This window comes from Scleropages formosus, chromosome 24 (genome assembly GCF_900964775.1).
Source record: "Scleropages formosus chromosome 24, fSclFor1.1, whole genome shotgun sequence".
NCBI classification, from domain to species: Eukaryota; Metazoa; Chordata; class Actinopteri; order Osteoglossiformes; family Osteoglossidae; genus Scleropages; species Scleropages formosus.
In genome coordinates this window covers 12584258-12599800 of record NC_041829.1, presented here as the reverse complement: position 1 = coordinate 12599800, position 15543 = coordinate 12584258, and the positions used below count along the sequence as shown (strand labels likewise).

The window sequence follows — 15543 nt, the reverse complement described above, 5'->3', positions numbered from 1 at the left end:
TTTTATTTCTCAAATGAAGGAAGCATGACCTAATCACACACACACACACACACACATACTTTCTGAACCGCTTGTCCCATACGGGGTCGCGGGGAACTGGAGCCTAACCCGGCAACTCAGGGCGGAAGGCCGGAGGGGGAGTGGACACACCCAGGACGGGACGCCAGTCCGTCACAAGGCACCCCAAGTGGGACTCGAACCCCAGACCCACCAGAGAGCAGGACCCGGTCCAACCCACTGCACCACCGCACCCCCCTCACATGACCTAATCAGTGTAGCAACATGAAACGCAAATGACAAGTCCTTACATTCTGTACGTGTGAAGCTTAATCCATGGACTGTAAAGATTGATGTGACTGTCAAGGGTTTCAGCAGCACCATCCACAAATACCTCTGTTTTACTGGCATTCAAAGATATAAAATCATGAATGAGTAATTTTTTTTATTGGTAAAATACACACGCACGCCATCTGTAACCGTTTGTCCCATGCAAGGTTCCAGAGCCTAACCCGGCAACACAGGGTGTAAGGCTGGAAGGGAAGGGGACGCACCCAGGACGGGATGCCAGTCCATCACAAAGCATCCCAAGCAGGATTCGAACCCCAGACCCACCGGAGAACAGGACCCAGTCAAACCCACTGTGCCACCACACCCCCCTAATGGTAAAATAGTTTGCTAAAAATGAAATATGTGATGGGTTATCAGGCTTAAACAAAATATGTGTCATCAGCATGTCAGTAAAAACTTACTCATCACCTTGCTTACGACTAACATGATCTAATGGTAACATATAGCATGAGGACAACAATGGACCTGACATGGAGCCCTGAGGCACACCATATTCAACAACTGACAAGAATGAAGGGATGCAGTCATCAGATTTTAATACTATTTAACTGTAAACAGTTTGTAACGGAACTACTTCATCATAGTGCCGCTACCTCCAAACAGGGATTCAAATCTGTTGAATAAAATACTATGGTCAACAGTATCAAATGTGCAGCACTGAAGCACAGTAGCAACACGACTGAGGCATAACCAGCATCAGACGAGACAGGAATTTCATTAATATGAGTAAGTGAATAAGAATATCATTAAAAAGATGGGTGAGGGCTGTTCCAGTGCTAAGACTCGGGTAGAAACCAGACTGAAATGATTAAGGTATTTTACAGTCTGGGAAGCCATAATCTTTTCCAGAATTTTGAGTAAAAATGGGAGCAAGAGGCCTATAATTGGGTCATTATAGCTGAGATTTGATTTCTTTAATAAGTCTATTAAGTGTGACTTTAAAAGTGTTCAGAACATAGCCATTAAGTAACTAGTATTAATGATATTAACAATGGTCTCTGTGAGAACAGAAATTGTGGCTTTAAGTAATTTAGTAAGGACTGGGTCTAAAGGTCAGGTGGTAGATTTCATTGAGTGAATTAGCATGGTATTTTCCTTTATAGTAATTAAATTGAAGCCATTTAAATGGTGCAGACAACATATTAACCAACATAAAATACTAGCCAGTGACAGACACTGAGCCACACTTACACAGTAACTTCTTAATATTATATTGAAGTGCACAATGCAGTACATCAGCAAAACTCAAATATTCTGAAAACATGCTCAGTCCTACTGTCACCCCAGGGTATACCTGCAAGAGGAGTTTCCCCACTCTTCTCTAGAAGGTTCGTCCTGATGTAATAAAACGTGCAGCAAATTTTTTTTTTGTATTATTTGTTAACCACTTTCTATCCAAAGCATCGTAATTCCATTAGTAAAGCTGTATTTTTCACTTGATCACTGTAGAACCCACACCTTGAAACTTTGCTAGTTAGCTACATGCACACTCAATCTAGTATTACTGTTAAAGTCATACCTATGCTGGTGATGACACTTTAATTGAAAGACCAAAGAGTATGATGGGAAGAATTTTCCCTCTGTTTACTTTAAATGTTATTTTTAAACATTTTCACTCTGCTGTACGCAGTTATGAAATGACACACAGTTTTCCTCCCCCGCCACTTCTCTCCTGTGGTCTTGTCATTTCTCGCAGTCGATTAATCTCAGCCTGCAGCTTTTCCGACTCTTTGTTGAACCCTTCCCGTAACAGGGCGTTCTGCTCCTTCAAAGACAACACACGTCAGGGTCAGTTACGGAACACCGCAAAATGACATATGCATGTACAACATTTTATGGTTTTATTTAAAGGTAGTACAACAAAAAAGATTGAGCATTTGTAAAACCAAGATCTTTTCCCACCCGCTGTACATTTGACAATGACAAAGTCATAAAGAGGCTGATGCAGCCAGAGCACAAGTGGGGAAAGTACCCTGAGCTTCTGGTCAAGGACACGATTGTGTTCCTGCAGCGCTGATCTATAGTCTCTGTCCAGCTTCTCCCTCAACTGCCTCTCATTCTCCCGCTGGGCTTCCTGCTGGTCTTTCAGCCTCCTCTCCATGACTGCGTTCTGCTGTGCGACAGCCAGCGCTTTGCATCTCTCCACCTCAGCACGGGCTTGCTCCGCTGGGGGGGGGGGGGGACAACCGTAGTGATGTTAGTGTTCAACAATCCACGTTTTACGGACCTACAGAGGGCTGTTCATCATATAAACCTGATTATTATTAACTAGAATTAAGGTGACACTTATCTGGAGCAGTGTGGCTGAAACGTAGCTGTCAAAATTGGCAGTAAGTTTTTCTCAAGTGTATTTAGGTGTGTAAACGAAGTCATCACTGCAGCAAAGGACCCCACAATCCCCACCTCTCATCAGTTATTTTCTTAACTTTCATCAGACAGTCTGTGACCCGTTTGTCGGTATTTTAATTCCTGAACATTTTAATCAAATGTGTCATTTGCGTAACCTTAATGGTGGCACTAAGTGATGGTTGGATGTGTTAATACTGCACACACAGAGAGAGGGAAGGCACACTGTAACACGCCGAGGCGGCGACGAAAGGGGGCGGGCCCCGAGGTCAGACACCCACAGCTGGGACTAATTGCTGGCTCTACTTCTTCCCCTGGGTCCGCCAGTGAGGGGAGAGAAAAGAGAGAGAGGCACAGACGCTCCCCTGAACACCGACCCCAAATCCCGTGCACGAGCCCGCCCTCGATCCCGAGTCCCAGGACGACGCGGCGGTTCCCGACGCCCTACCCCGGAACACCTGTTCCCGGTTCCCCCGTTTCCCCCCCTGCCTTGTGTCACCTCCCCTGCACCAGGGTGAATAAAAGAGCACGAGCACTAAAAGCGCCTACCTGGTTCCGCCGCTGTCTGTTGCGCACACCGATTTGGAGTGCGTGTGAATATGACTCACTAAGATGATGAAATACGCCCATCTCCCTGTGGCGGTGTTACACTACACCTTTTAAGGTACATCATGGAATACAGCATCCCAGGCCAGACTGAGCTGATGACATTAGTCCCCCAACATTAGACAACAGGGTCATTCAGAGAACCCGTCAGAATGCAATTAAATATAATTAAAGGATTTTGGACAGTTATAAAATTTTACATTTAAATATATATAAATAAGTTAAAGTACGCATGTAAATTCAGTGTTTTCATGCAGTTTCATTTACATTGTTTGCATTACAACTTATTGCCAAAACCAATTTATTACTCAATTGGCAGTTCGAGTTAATTCTTTTAATAAAATGTTATATACATGACAGCTTGTTTCATGGAAATTCACCTAACACAAATCTTAAGGAACAAATCTTCTAACTAGTGCATGAGTGTCCAATGTTCAGCTTCACTGCTAGCTGTAACCGTGATGTATTCCTCACCTTCTAATTGTCTTTGTTGTTCTGAGAGATTTTTGTCCGCTCTGAGAATTACTTTGCCTAGTTCATTTCTCCCAGTGAGGTATTCTTCCAAGGCCAATTCAGCCTGAAAAATAAAATTCATTTTCTGTTAATTGATACAGAAAGATGTCAAGGTTTCCGGAAAGCAAAAAAGAAAAGAAGCCAATTATCAAGAATGAGTCACTGGGTTTCATTTACCGTTTCCTTAGGACCTAAAATCAGTCATTGCAAGTCTTTGTGTGATAAATCAGGTTGAAAAGACTACTACTGATGACATGTATCTCATCTTTTTTTTTTTTTTTTGAGTATAAAGTCGCTGAGTTTACAAATTTCGTTATATAAGGTTTGGCCAGTCATAGTACTTAAAAAGCACTGGAGAGAGACATTTCTGACTAGAACTGTTTGGAAATACATGTCGACGGTTTCAGTGCTGTAAAGCAGCACCAGGAGCCTGTTATTCACATGCTGAGCGACATGCTCAAAGGAATATTGCTTAACATTAACTGTGGATCACAGTGGTACCTTGATCCCTTTGCCAGGTGTTGATCTGTACATCTGGACAAATTTCTCCATGTCAGTCTTAAAGTCCAGGTAACCTCCAGGCCTCATGTAGAACTCTTCTGGCTCCATAGATTCCTCCAGCTGCAGGAGCAGAGCGGTGCAGAAATTCTGGGAGAAGCTCTCATTTGTCTGGCAAATCATCTTATACTCTTCTTTTATATGCTCCTGTAGACAAAGGAAACTACAGATTAGGGTCATTCTTGTTGAACATTATTACTGTTAAATGTTTACACTTTAGATAATCCAAAGGCACTTGTGTAGGATTTTAACCACCACAGACCTGGAACTATTTACAACGTTATCTAATTTGTTGATTTTCAACCTTCTTCACATTCTGGTCAGTTGATTGATGTGTGAGGTGTCTTTGAGATATTTGTGAAATTATGGCAGATAATCAAGTGTTGTATACTGAGAGTGGGGGTCCATTTGTTGGAACGCCACACTACCAAATGAAGAGCATCTCATTAACAAGGACCGATTAACCAACAAACCATTAGAATTTTCTGATAGCGCTGATCTTCATCCTTGAAGGAGTGGTTCATGAAATGCTCCAGTGCCTCCTTTAAGCAGCCTTCATGAGCTTGGGAGAGCTCCTCCTGGGTCTCAGTGTGCAGAACAACTCGCTCTTTCAGCAGCTGCCTGTAAAGGCTGGTTGCCTTCTCCACCGCACTGGAATTCTCAATCTGAGCCAGGGCCACCACTGCATTCTCCAGGCAAGGAACTTGCCCACTCCGAATGGAGTCCACATAAGTGACGGCGAGGTTCCCCAACACTGGGGCACAAGAGAAAAGACCAAACAATGTACAATTCATTCTGTGCAAGAGGCATCCTATATTTAAACACCGTACCTCTGAATATATATAGTTTCAGGTTCTTCCGTAGCCTCTGAAAATGAATAGTTTCATACAGTCCAGAGTCTTTCCATTGGTCTGTAATCTGGTTTATACTAGAATAAGTATTGTTGCCCAAAAGTAAATAAAGCACTTTACAAAACACTATGTAATAAGCACACAGCACCCACAACACAATTTTTAGATTATAAAGGATCTGTATGAGCCCACATTCAAACAAACATTAATGGTAATGTATAAATAGATCGGTCTTCGTGTATACAACAAAATTTAAGTTATGTAAATTTGATTGATGCTGTATAATAAACATTTCTTCTGCACTAACAATGATTTACAGAATAATATACTTTAGCAGTCTGAAAGCCTTACAGCTGTCCTTAATACTTACATCTGCCAGTGACTGTTATCCCTCCTTTGATAGTTTTCGCCTGGGAGTTGTTAAAAACATGAGTGCAGAACTCAGTAGCTTGCTTGACAAAGTTGGCATCCAGCTCAGTATCATCTAATGTGTCAATTATCTTCAGTTTTTCCTTTTGGACAGGCTGGTCAAACACAAAGCACTTCCTACTGGGAAAGTAATCCCGAATACATTGTCGAGCGCTGTTACTGGACAACACTTCTTTAGAGTAACCTTGATGCAAAGAAATGAAAGATAGGATATTAAAAAAAATGAGTCAATGGAAGAGAACATTCTAGCAATTCCACCTCAAGACAACAACTAACTTTGGACAGATCACGATATTTACGTATGCAAATGCAATTTAGCAGGACCAATCGCACCAACCAGTAAATCTATAGACTATGATCTATGCCCATAGATATTTCCCAGTAACTTCAGCCAAGTGGGCTGCTCTCTGCTGTCTACTAACAGCTTGTATACTTGCCACTTTTTAGCTTCAGGGAGTTTTCCAAATACTCGTCAGCTGTTATCGGCTTCCCATCGGCCTCGAGATCAAGAGTGAAGTCTCTCACGGCCCAAATGAATGAGGGGAAGAAACGGAGATACTCAGAAGAAGCCTCATCTTCTGCTTCATGTCTGGACTTTACCTTGATGTGCTTTGTCAGCTCAGTAACATATCTGGTCAACACTTGTTGAGGAAGTCAATTAAAAAAAGGGTCTCAAGGGCAAGGAGTTACTAAATTTTACAAATTTTTCATCCTGGAATTATTATTCCCCCATAAGAGCAAATTAGTCCCATTACATCAGGAATGGTTATACATGTATATCAATCACACCTTCACTTGAAGACAGAATCACTACTTCTGTCAGATCCAAAAAAGTGAGTGGTTCTGATTCCCATTTGGCAAGTTCAGATTTGGCTATGTCCTCTTAAGCACATCCTTTTTCACTGTTACCATTACTGCAATTATTGCACAGATGTTTATAAAGGTACACTTAAATTATTTTCAGTTTTGCAGTAAAGGTCAGACACAGACAGATACGAAGACCTTTCCATGCTGCTAATGCCAATCTCAATTTACAGACTCATTTTTATCTCTTACATGGTTATGGCCATTCTACTGTACTTCCAAACAAAGCCATGTAAGACTTGGGCAGGATACTCCAGTTTCAGCACAGCATCGTTGTTGATAGTCCCAGTGCTGTTGTACACCAAAGTGCTGCTCAACAAGACAGCCAGGGCAAAGATCCAGTGGTCATTCCTCTGATCTCCCTGCCACAAAAACAATCCTATTTAAACACACAAACTCATGGTCAACCTCTTACGCCACTAAACTACTTCTGTTTGTATTAACTTTAACTACAACTTTGGCTTTGACTGCTAATTAAAATATATTTAAGTATGTGGTCATTAAAACACATTTTTGTAAATATATAGTTTTATATAACAGACATGCTGTTCAGGTTCCCCCATAGTGTGTGAGTGACAGAGGGAGTGTTTTCCACTGATGTATGGAGGAGTAACCCATTGTAAGTAATGTATCTACCAGTGTAAGTCACCTTGGTGAATAAGGTGTGTGGGCTGATAACACTACATAGAGTTCAATGGAAGTCGCTTTGGAGAAAAGCGTCTGCTAAATAAATAAATGTAAATGTATATAATAAATTCGACAGTTCTGAAAAACTGTGAAACATGTATGAACATTTTGCTCATTGATACTTAATATTTGGGAGGATAAGCCCCTCAACTGATTTGTGCAACTGATAAATATGGTTTTAAAAAAGCTTATTACTAAAGAACAACTGATGTACTTGAAAAGAAAGAGGTGCATTACAAAAATGCAAGTATTTAATGACACAAAGCTTCCAAACAAGAATAGTCAGACCGATACTTTGAATATTTCTTTGGCCCATAGACATGACTACAGTACCTTCTCCACATCTCCCAGTCCTTCAGTGTCCAGCAGGACCAGGGTGTGGCCTTTCTTCTCAGGGTGCGGAACACACCATATCCAGATGCCCTTTGTCTCAGACTGAATCGTAGAGCCCAGAGAGAATCCTGAAGCAAGAACCAGAGCTTTGTCTAAACAAAAGGAATCACTGAGTGCTGGGTGTGTCACTTCAGATTTAGAGGAAAACACAATAAATACCTTTACGCATCCCAGCCAGTCTGTTCATGAGGTAGGATTTGCCGGTGCGGTACATGCCCACGATGGACACCACCACCACAGGCTGCTTGATAGAGCTCAGGATGTTCAGGGCTTGTTGATTAGTTACAAGTTCATTCTTGGTTGAATTCTCTATCAGGCAGATGGGTGCTTGCATAACCACAGGCTCACTCCTGACCTGGAGCTACAAACATACCAATGAAGCATAGTAAGCTAGGGAACGAACTGAGGCTCCCCCACAACTCCGTCTCCTAACCAAGGAGACCATGAGCCAACTTTTTGTTCACATACATTGAGTACAATATAATACTACACAAAAGAGCAATGAATTTACAGACATCTTTGCTAATACACAGAAGTAAAATAAATTTTTGCACACCTAATTATTTTCACACCTAATTACCTAACCCTAACTGAGCTGACATCTTTACCAAAGTAGACATTGAATTGGACTAAATATCAGATATGTAACCTACTCTGTGGCATGTAAATAGGAACAAATAAAAATGTGCATTTGTTAACACATTGTGAGAATTTTCTTGTCATCAGTAATGATGCAAGTGGTAAAGAACATGCAATCGTATTCTGAGGTCTGTCACTTCAGGTCTCAAGAGGGCCGCTACTTCATTATTTTTCTGCAACATACACGACTGTTAAGCACAATACGTAGCTGCATAATTGTATTCAATTGAGAGTAACTCAGTGTTAAAGTAATAGCGAAGAAACAGAATAATTATCATGCCACTCAGTATGCATCCACTGCAGCGTACAAGTCACTTGCCTCATCTTCCAAGGCTGCAGGTTCTTGATCTTTTGGGCGTAATGCAGGAATATATGAACCTCTTTCAGCATGACTTAGATATGTCACCGTTTCTACCATGGGATTTTTTCTTTCTAGTAGTAATGCCTTCTTTGAGTGATCATCTTCTAAAGGTGCATTCAAGTGATCTGAGAGTTCAACTTTATTCATTGTATTACTCTGATCTCTCAGTGATACAGTAGTTGTATTGTCCACGGGCTCACACTGCTCAGTAACATTACTCAAATCCATAACGGACCCATTGGATATGCAGTCCACTAGCTGTTCCATCAGGGTTACAAGCTCTGATGAAAGACAAAAAGCAGCCACAACAATCAGACAACCTCAGGGTTGAAAGCAGTCTCTAAGATTCTGTGGGTACAAGTCCAACATATTTTTCATTTTGACCACACACAGCATCTCTTTAACCAAGAACGGCTTGATAAAAACAATTGTGGATAGTATGCATCACAGGAGCTGCTCACCCCTCCCATTGGTACTGTGTCCATCAGGGAAAGCTTTTGGTTTACTTCTGCAAATTAACTTCCTCAGGGTTTCTGTCTGCTTTATGAAACAAGGGTTAAGCTCAGATGAGGAAGAGCTCACAAGGTCTTCAACATTTGCTTTCGGACGGCAGAAATCCAAGAGCTTCATTCTGGATCTGTGGAATATCTGGCATACGAAGCCAGATGGAGACTGTTGATCTGGGAGGAAGAATACACATTGGAGACAGGCAACATTAAAACACTGATTTTATTGTCTCAAGAAATGTAAGTTGATATAAGGTTTACATTATCTGACAAGAACCATTAGACTATGGAATGAGCCCTCGTGCTGTTGGGGTGATACTAATAAATTACTGTCCGAGGGATATTGATCCATCCATCACGTGAATAAAACATTAAGTATTTACATTGGTCTCCTCAATGTTTAATAAGCTATGGTTTTGTAACACACATTGTATTTTTCTCTGTGATGTGCATCGCTTTGGAGAAAAGCATTTGCTAAATGAATAAATGTAAATGAGTAAATGTAAATGCCTGTCAGGCCAGAACGTTACAACACTAAACTAAATAATTTACATGGTTGGTTGTTTATGGTAAAAGTATAAAAGTAAAAAACAATTCCAAGAGATGTGAAACTTTCTTTTATCAGTGACAAAAATGCCAGTGGGGAAATCCTATATAACATAACACCACATTGAAGAAAGAGAAGCAAAACCATAGTTGACAAATACCTTGAATGTCATTTAACACAGAATCTAAAAAGTCAGCTGGCACCAGCTGGATGTTGCCAAAAGTCATAACCAGGTCCACGTCTCGCACGCACCACACAAACTCCGGGAGGAAGGTCTCCTTGGCCTGTTCATCCGTAGGTAATGTGACCAAATTTGTCAAAAAAGTCATATGACTGTAGGTAGGGGTTATTAAGGAACAAGTATCATCATCATCATCATCATCATCATCATCAACAACAACAGCAATAGCCATAGGACTGGTGACACATTCTCTTCCTCATTAGCTGCTTAATTGCTTGATACACCAGCAGATCTAGGCTGCAATGTCCTTTGCTAGAGAGAAGGATACAGGAGCTGGTCCAGAGTTTCACACTTCACTGGGCCCCAGGTGTTATAAAGGAAGACCGAGCTGAGTAGCAGGCACAGGGTGAAGACAGGGCTGCAGCTACGACCCTCCAGTGCCTGCTGAATTAAGAAGTGGTAGCTTTATTACTTTTGGTGGAATAAATAACCATAATTATTATTATAACAAAACAATTTTGGTTTTTCATGTTCTTTCACTACTTACACTAGACATTTTACATAACTTTTTACAGGGTCACACAGTGGGTAAATCCAGTGTGTTGCACTCTAAACATTCTTAGTTCAATCCCAAACTTGAGTAAGGCACTAGCCATGAATTGCTCCAGTAAGAGTACCCTACTAATATCTAATAATAACAACAGCAATGCTATAATTTCAAATGAAAATAGTGTTCTGATGTTTATATAAATGCATTAAAAATTAAAACCTGATAAGGACTTAAGGACTTAACTGATAAGTCATCAACCCTTTGTATTAACCTTAACTGGACCTTTAAATCACACTGAAGCATAAATGAGGTCCACCTGAGCTGAATTACCATTTACTTCTGTTCAGCTGCATGAGTGGAAAATAAATATTACTTACTGAGCTCTCACAACTGAAACAACTGATCAAATCAGTTAATACTGTCATGAAAGCCAACCAACTACTTGTAAAAAGTTTGAAAAAAGTTATTATTATGCAAAAAACAGAAGGTTATAAAAAGAATGGAAACACTACAAACTTTCTGGAACACAAAGTTGAGCCCATATAACAAAACAGAAAAATGCCTCAACTCAGAAACTGCCAAGATTACACTGTCTTGCCAAAAAGGACGAAATAAGATGAAAAGGTCAACTGACTATGAAGTGACTGAAAGGCCCTCTTCAACACAAACTGAGTTGCAAAACTCAACACTGTCCAGGAATCAACATTTCTTTGGCACTGTACAGATTCTGGAAGACCCTGTGGTCTGATGGAACTAAATTTGAGGTCTTTGTGTGAAAGTGAAATGCAGACCCAATGCAACCCACTACCCAGTTAAATATCTGTGGTCCAGAATATGACCCCATCTTACCATGTCCCCCTCAAAGCCCTCAGAGTCCAGTAATACCAGGGTGGTTTCTGGATCCTGCGGGTCTGGCAGGCATGACATAAAGATAATAGGAGTCTTGAAGCAGTCATCACTGGACACAGTGAAATCTGCAGGGAAAGTAGAAGATGTCAAAGAGCCATAAACCACAAATATCTGTACATAAATCAGCAGGTATGTATCATCTATAACTGTCTGTGAAATGCCTTTTTTGCTTTGCCTGACTTTTTACATCGCTTTGGAGAAAACTGTCTGCTAAATTGATAAATGTAAAATATCAGTGTAAAGGTAGGGAATGTAGTAGTTAAAGACACAGGCTTGTAACCTTAAGGTTTGCCATTTCAAAGCCCAGGGTGGAACAGAGCAGAGCAGATCCCAGAAGTTCTATCTCCAAGATGACCTGGAAACATTTGAGGATCCCCAAGAGAAGGTGTATAGCAGAGAAACTGAAATATGGTCTCTCCTGCCCAGCGTATTGCCACCACCACCACACTCAGTAGAATACACAGCTTGAAAATTCATATGGATGGATGGATAAAACTGGCATCGTTGGAATGAATCAACATCTATTCCAAGTGTTCTTAATCGTTTTTGCCATGGACCACTTTTGTTGTCTGATAAAGCCTATGGACCCCTTCTCAGAATAATGCATTTAAATGCATATGATTACAAAGGAAACACTTTTATACTGAAATACAGTTATCAAAATATTAACATTGTGTACAATCATAATAGAAGGAAATGCTAAATACTTAGAGGATAGTGAAAATAAAGATGCATTTTTTCCCCCCGTCCACATTCAAGGACTCCCTGAAATCCGTGGACCCCAGGTTAAGAACCCCTGATGTAGTCCTTGGTAACAAATGTTAAAGTAAGCTTTGCGCTGATGGCAGATAAAGCTGAGTATTTATTCATAGTGCATTCTTCAGTCAGACTTTGTCTTAACAGTATAATATGACTGAAAAAAAATTGTATTTAGCAAACCTATGCCATGACTGACATTTGATTATGGCTTTAACAAAAGCCTTTTTTTACTTTTGTCCTGGACTCCCTCAGACGAGGCAGTTTTACACATTGTGCTACACTGACTTTCTTTATAAAAATAATAAAAAAAAGCAGCTTATTCATTAGTAAAGGGAGGAGAGGTGGCGCAGCAGGTTTGGCTGGGACCTGCTGTGTGGTTGGTCTGGGATTCGAGTCCGCGGGGGACTGGCATCCCATCTGGGGTGGGTCCCCTCCCTCTTCAGCCTTGCGCCCTGTGTTGCCTGGTTAGGCTCCGGTTTGCTGCAACCCCTCTTGGGAAAAGTGGTTGTAGACATTGTGTGTGTGTGTGTGTGTGTGTGTGTGTGTGTGTGTGTGTGTGTGTATTCATTAGTAGCAGTCAAGCCAGCCATTTATTAAGAACACAAGCAATGGCCACTTAGCCTGCATATTCAATCAATACAGTTAGCAGGTAGTGTAATAGTCAGAAGTGCCACCTTGCATTTGAAGAACCCAGGCTGAAATCCCACCTCATGCTGTAATACCCCTGAGCAAGGTACTTACCTTTAACTGACACAGTAAAAATTACCAAGCTACAGCAATAGGAAAATAGTTTAATTGTTGATGAGCTCAACATTGACAGTTGCTCTGTAAAAAATACTTCCACTACACACACACACACACACTGACTGAAACCATTTGTCCCGAGCGGGGTTGCGGCAAGCCAGAGCCTAACCCAGTAACACAGGGCACAAGACTGGAGGGGGTGGGGACACACCCAGGCCAGGACGGGATGCCAGCCCACCACAAGGCACCCCAAGCGGGACTCGAACCCAAGACCTGCCAAAGAGCAGGCACAGGCCAAACCTGCTGCACCACTGTGCTCCCTCACACTTCCACTAAATAAATGTAATTGTATTAATGGTGAAAACCAAACCAACGCCCAAATCCTTAGCAGCTGCTCAGTCAGGTGACTCAGAGTCAACCAGCATATGCATACATGTGTAAGGTGTGGTACACCCAGGGTAACCTGGCAATCTATGGCAGAAAAGTCCCACAGTAAGAGCATGAGGGCAGGACACTTGAGGAGCCACAGGAAAACGAAAGGACATAAGACTTTCAGAAAGAGAACGCACCATCCAGCATAAAAGTACCTCCTGAATCCAAACACACTGACACACTATGGGGAACAAGGTCAATACAGAAAGAAAGATGACACTGGAGGCCAAGAAAGTACCAGTTTCTTATCTTATGCTGGGAAATAGAAAATTTGCACTCCAAAACTGGTAGCTTTAACAACTGTACAAATAATGTTTTACTCCGGTATATAGTCAACTATCTTATTTGTTTGTCTCAGTGCTCTGTGTCACTGTGTGGGAAGAGCACCCCATAATTTGAATTGAATTTAATGGAATAATCCTCTGTGGGGCACTGTGGGGTGCATTGCGATGGACTGGCGTCCAGTCCTGGGTGTGTCCCCTCCACCTCCAGCCCTACGCCCTGCGTTGCTGGGTTAACTTAGGCTCCGATTCGCCGCCACCTGCTCGGGACAAGCGGTTTCAGCCCTGTGTGTGCGTGAGTGAAATAATGATCCCCTACCTGTGCTTCCAGAAAGAGAGTTCAGCAGGTACGACTTCCCACACTGCCGAGGTCCAAATATGCCGACAACTCTGAGCGGGCCCGAGAGAGCAGCGAGGACGCCGAGCGCGTCGGGGTTCAGCCTGAGCCGCCCCGTGGTGGCGGGGGAGTCGGCGAGCCACACTGGGCCGCTGCGCGCTGCCATCATCATGTGTCCGCTACCGGCGAGCGCGTACCGAGTTCCTGCTGACGGACCAAACAACAGGCGATCAGAACAGCCACTTCCCGGGGCGAAGGGCAGAAGTGTCTATCCTGCTACATTTACTCAAGTCAAAGTAAAAGTATTGTCCTACCTGTGCGTTTTTGCGGTCGGAATACGGCTGATGTAGCGTGAAAAGCCGGCGGCTCAGTGCGGCTGTTCTTCCACTGCGCTTCTTCGAAAGCGAAAGTAACCGAGCGCTCAGTCTGTCGCTGGAGCAGTCAGTCGCCAGTCAGTCAGTGCCTGTTGTGGGGCGGAATCAGCGCAAACCCTAGTCTAATGTTTACACGTCATTAAATGTTCTCCAAAACGATCTTAGTTTATTTATCACTTCCGTACGGACTCTGGATTTCACCTTCCACGTGTGTTTAGTAGCCCAAAGTGTACAACGGTCCCACTGTGAAAGCGAAAGCAGCTGTACTACGAGCCCCTTTCATTTTCATTTATTTATTTTTATTCGGGAGGGTGTTTCTGTATGCCAGTCCGTGTACTATATATATATGATTTTCATGTTGGTCTCTTTTTCTCTTAGTATTTTTAAAATTTTTATTTCTGTTTACTTCGGTGCATTACATGTACTGCACGCTCCTTTCCGGTAAAGGGAAGCTATGTAAGGAAACCTGACGGCATGCGCAGCGCGGCGCTTTTACGTCACGTGTTTATCTCGCGCCGGGAGCGAGTCGAAACACGCAAGAAGGGAGCGGGATCGAGTCGCTAGAGCGCGGACTTTGGAGACGGCGCTACGCTTTACTTTTTTGTTTCTAACTGTAACCGAAGCTGAAAGGGCAAACACGGCTCAAAGTGTATAAAATTAACCATTTTCGTCATTGGACGATTTGAAGAAATCGAGAATTTCATTGAAAAGCATCTACCTCTGTGCTGTGGCCAGTCTCTCCAGAAGTATTACAGAATCGATGTTTACTAGTCTATGTATATAATATATGTGTGTGTGTCTGTCTATACTGTGTAAAGTGTATATAAATGAGCTTGAACTGAGACTCCCCCGAAAATGCGCTAGTGATCCATAATTTCCTAGAAATCGCTCCTGTTACAGTATTTCTATTTGCGACACCACTGGTCCAGGAAAAAAAAAAAAAAAAAAATCTGAGAATTATTTAATTAATTGTATATGTAATCATGTATACGTTTTCCACATTTTCCCACATTCGACATTGGACCAGAACCTAGAACTTTTGTGTTTTTGGACCTTTTGTGTGTGGGACCACCAAGCTGCTTGGCAAGCAGGCAGGGGTGGAGGACCATGGCATAGCAGTCTGGTTGGAGTGTAGCGAGTGGTCAGCTCTTGTAGATACCAAGGAGAAGATCCATTGATGGTTTTGTAGGCCATAACCAGGGTCTTGAATTTGATCCGGCCAGCTATAGGAAGCCAGTGCAGAGAGATGAGGAGGGGGGTACATGGAAACGCTTTGGCAGGTCAAACACGACTTGTGTGGCAACGTCGTGCATCAACTGGAGAGGTTT

At 42.2% G+C, this 15543-nt stretch overlaps 1 protein-coding gene across 2 annotated transcripts; it reads right to left on the bottom strand.

The window, feature by feature from the left end:
* Window positions 1-657: 657 nt before the first annotated feature.
* On the bottom strand, window positions 658-14265 carry LOC108918914 (guanylate-binding protein 1-like). Of its 2 annotated transcripts, none has more exons than XM_029248777.1 (17): window positions 14156-14265; window positions 13824-14048; window positions 11229-11353; window positions 10158-10273; window positions 9809-9981; window positions 9057-9275; window positions 8554-8876; window positions 7755-7956; window positions 7536-7663; window positions 6768-6877; window positions 6089-6282; window positions 5593-5835; window positions 4845-5125; window positions 4315-4518; window positions 3775-3877; window positions 2321-2514; window positions 658-2113 (listed from the first exon to the last, which is right to left on the bottom strand). In XM_029248777.1, exons 2-17 carry the CDS (start codon window positions 14011-14013, stop codon window positions 1979-1981), a joined length of 2940 nt encoding a protein of 979 aa, XP_029104610.1. In that variant the 5' UTR covers window positions 14014-14048; window positions 14156-14265; the 3' UTR covers window positions 658-1978. The 2 variants fall into 2 exon arrangements, with proteins under 2 accessions (XP_029104610.1, XP_029104611.1); XM_029248778.1 differs by having other exon boundaries at window positions 13824-14045.
* Between the last annotated feature and the right edge of the window lie 1278 nt (window positions 14266-15543).

Coding starts and splice junctions, on each gene's coding strand:
- LOC108918914 (XM_029248777.1), bottom strand. CDS start 14,013: ATGATGATGGCAGCGCGCAGCGGCCCAGTGTGGCTCGCCGACTCCCCC. Junction 9,982..10,157: donor GAAACTCTGGACCAGCTCCT/GTATCCTTCTCT, acceptor CCCTACCTACAG/TCATATGACTTTTTTGACAA. Junction 3,878..4,314: donor CACCTGGCAAAGGGATCAAG/GTACCACTGTGA, acceptor TTTATTTTTCAG/GCTGAATTGGCCTTGGAAGA.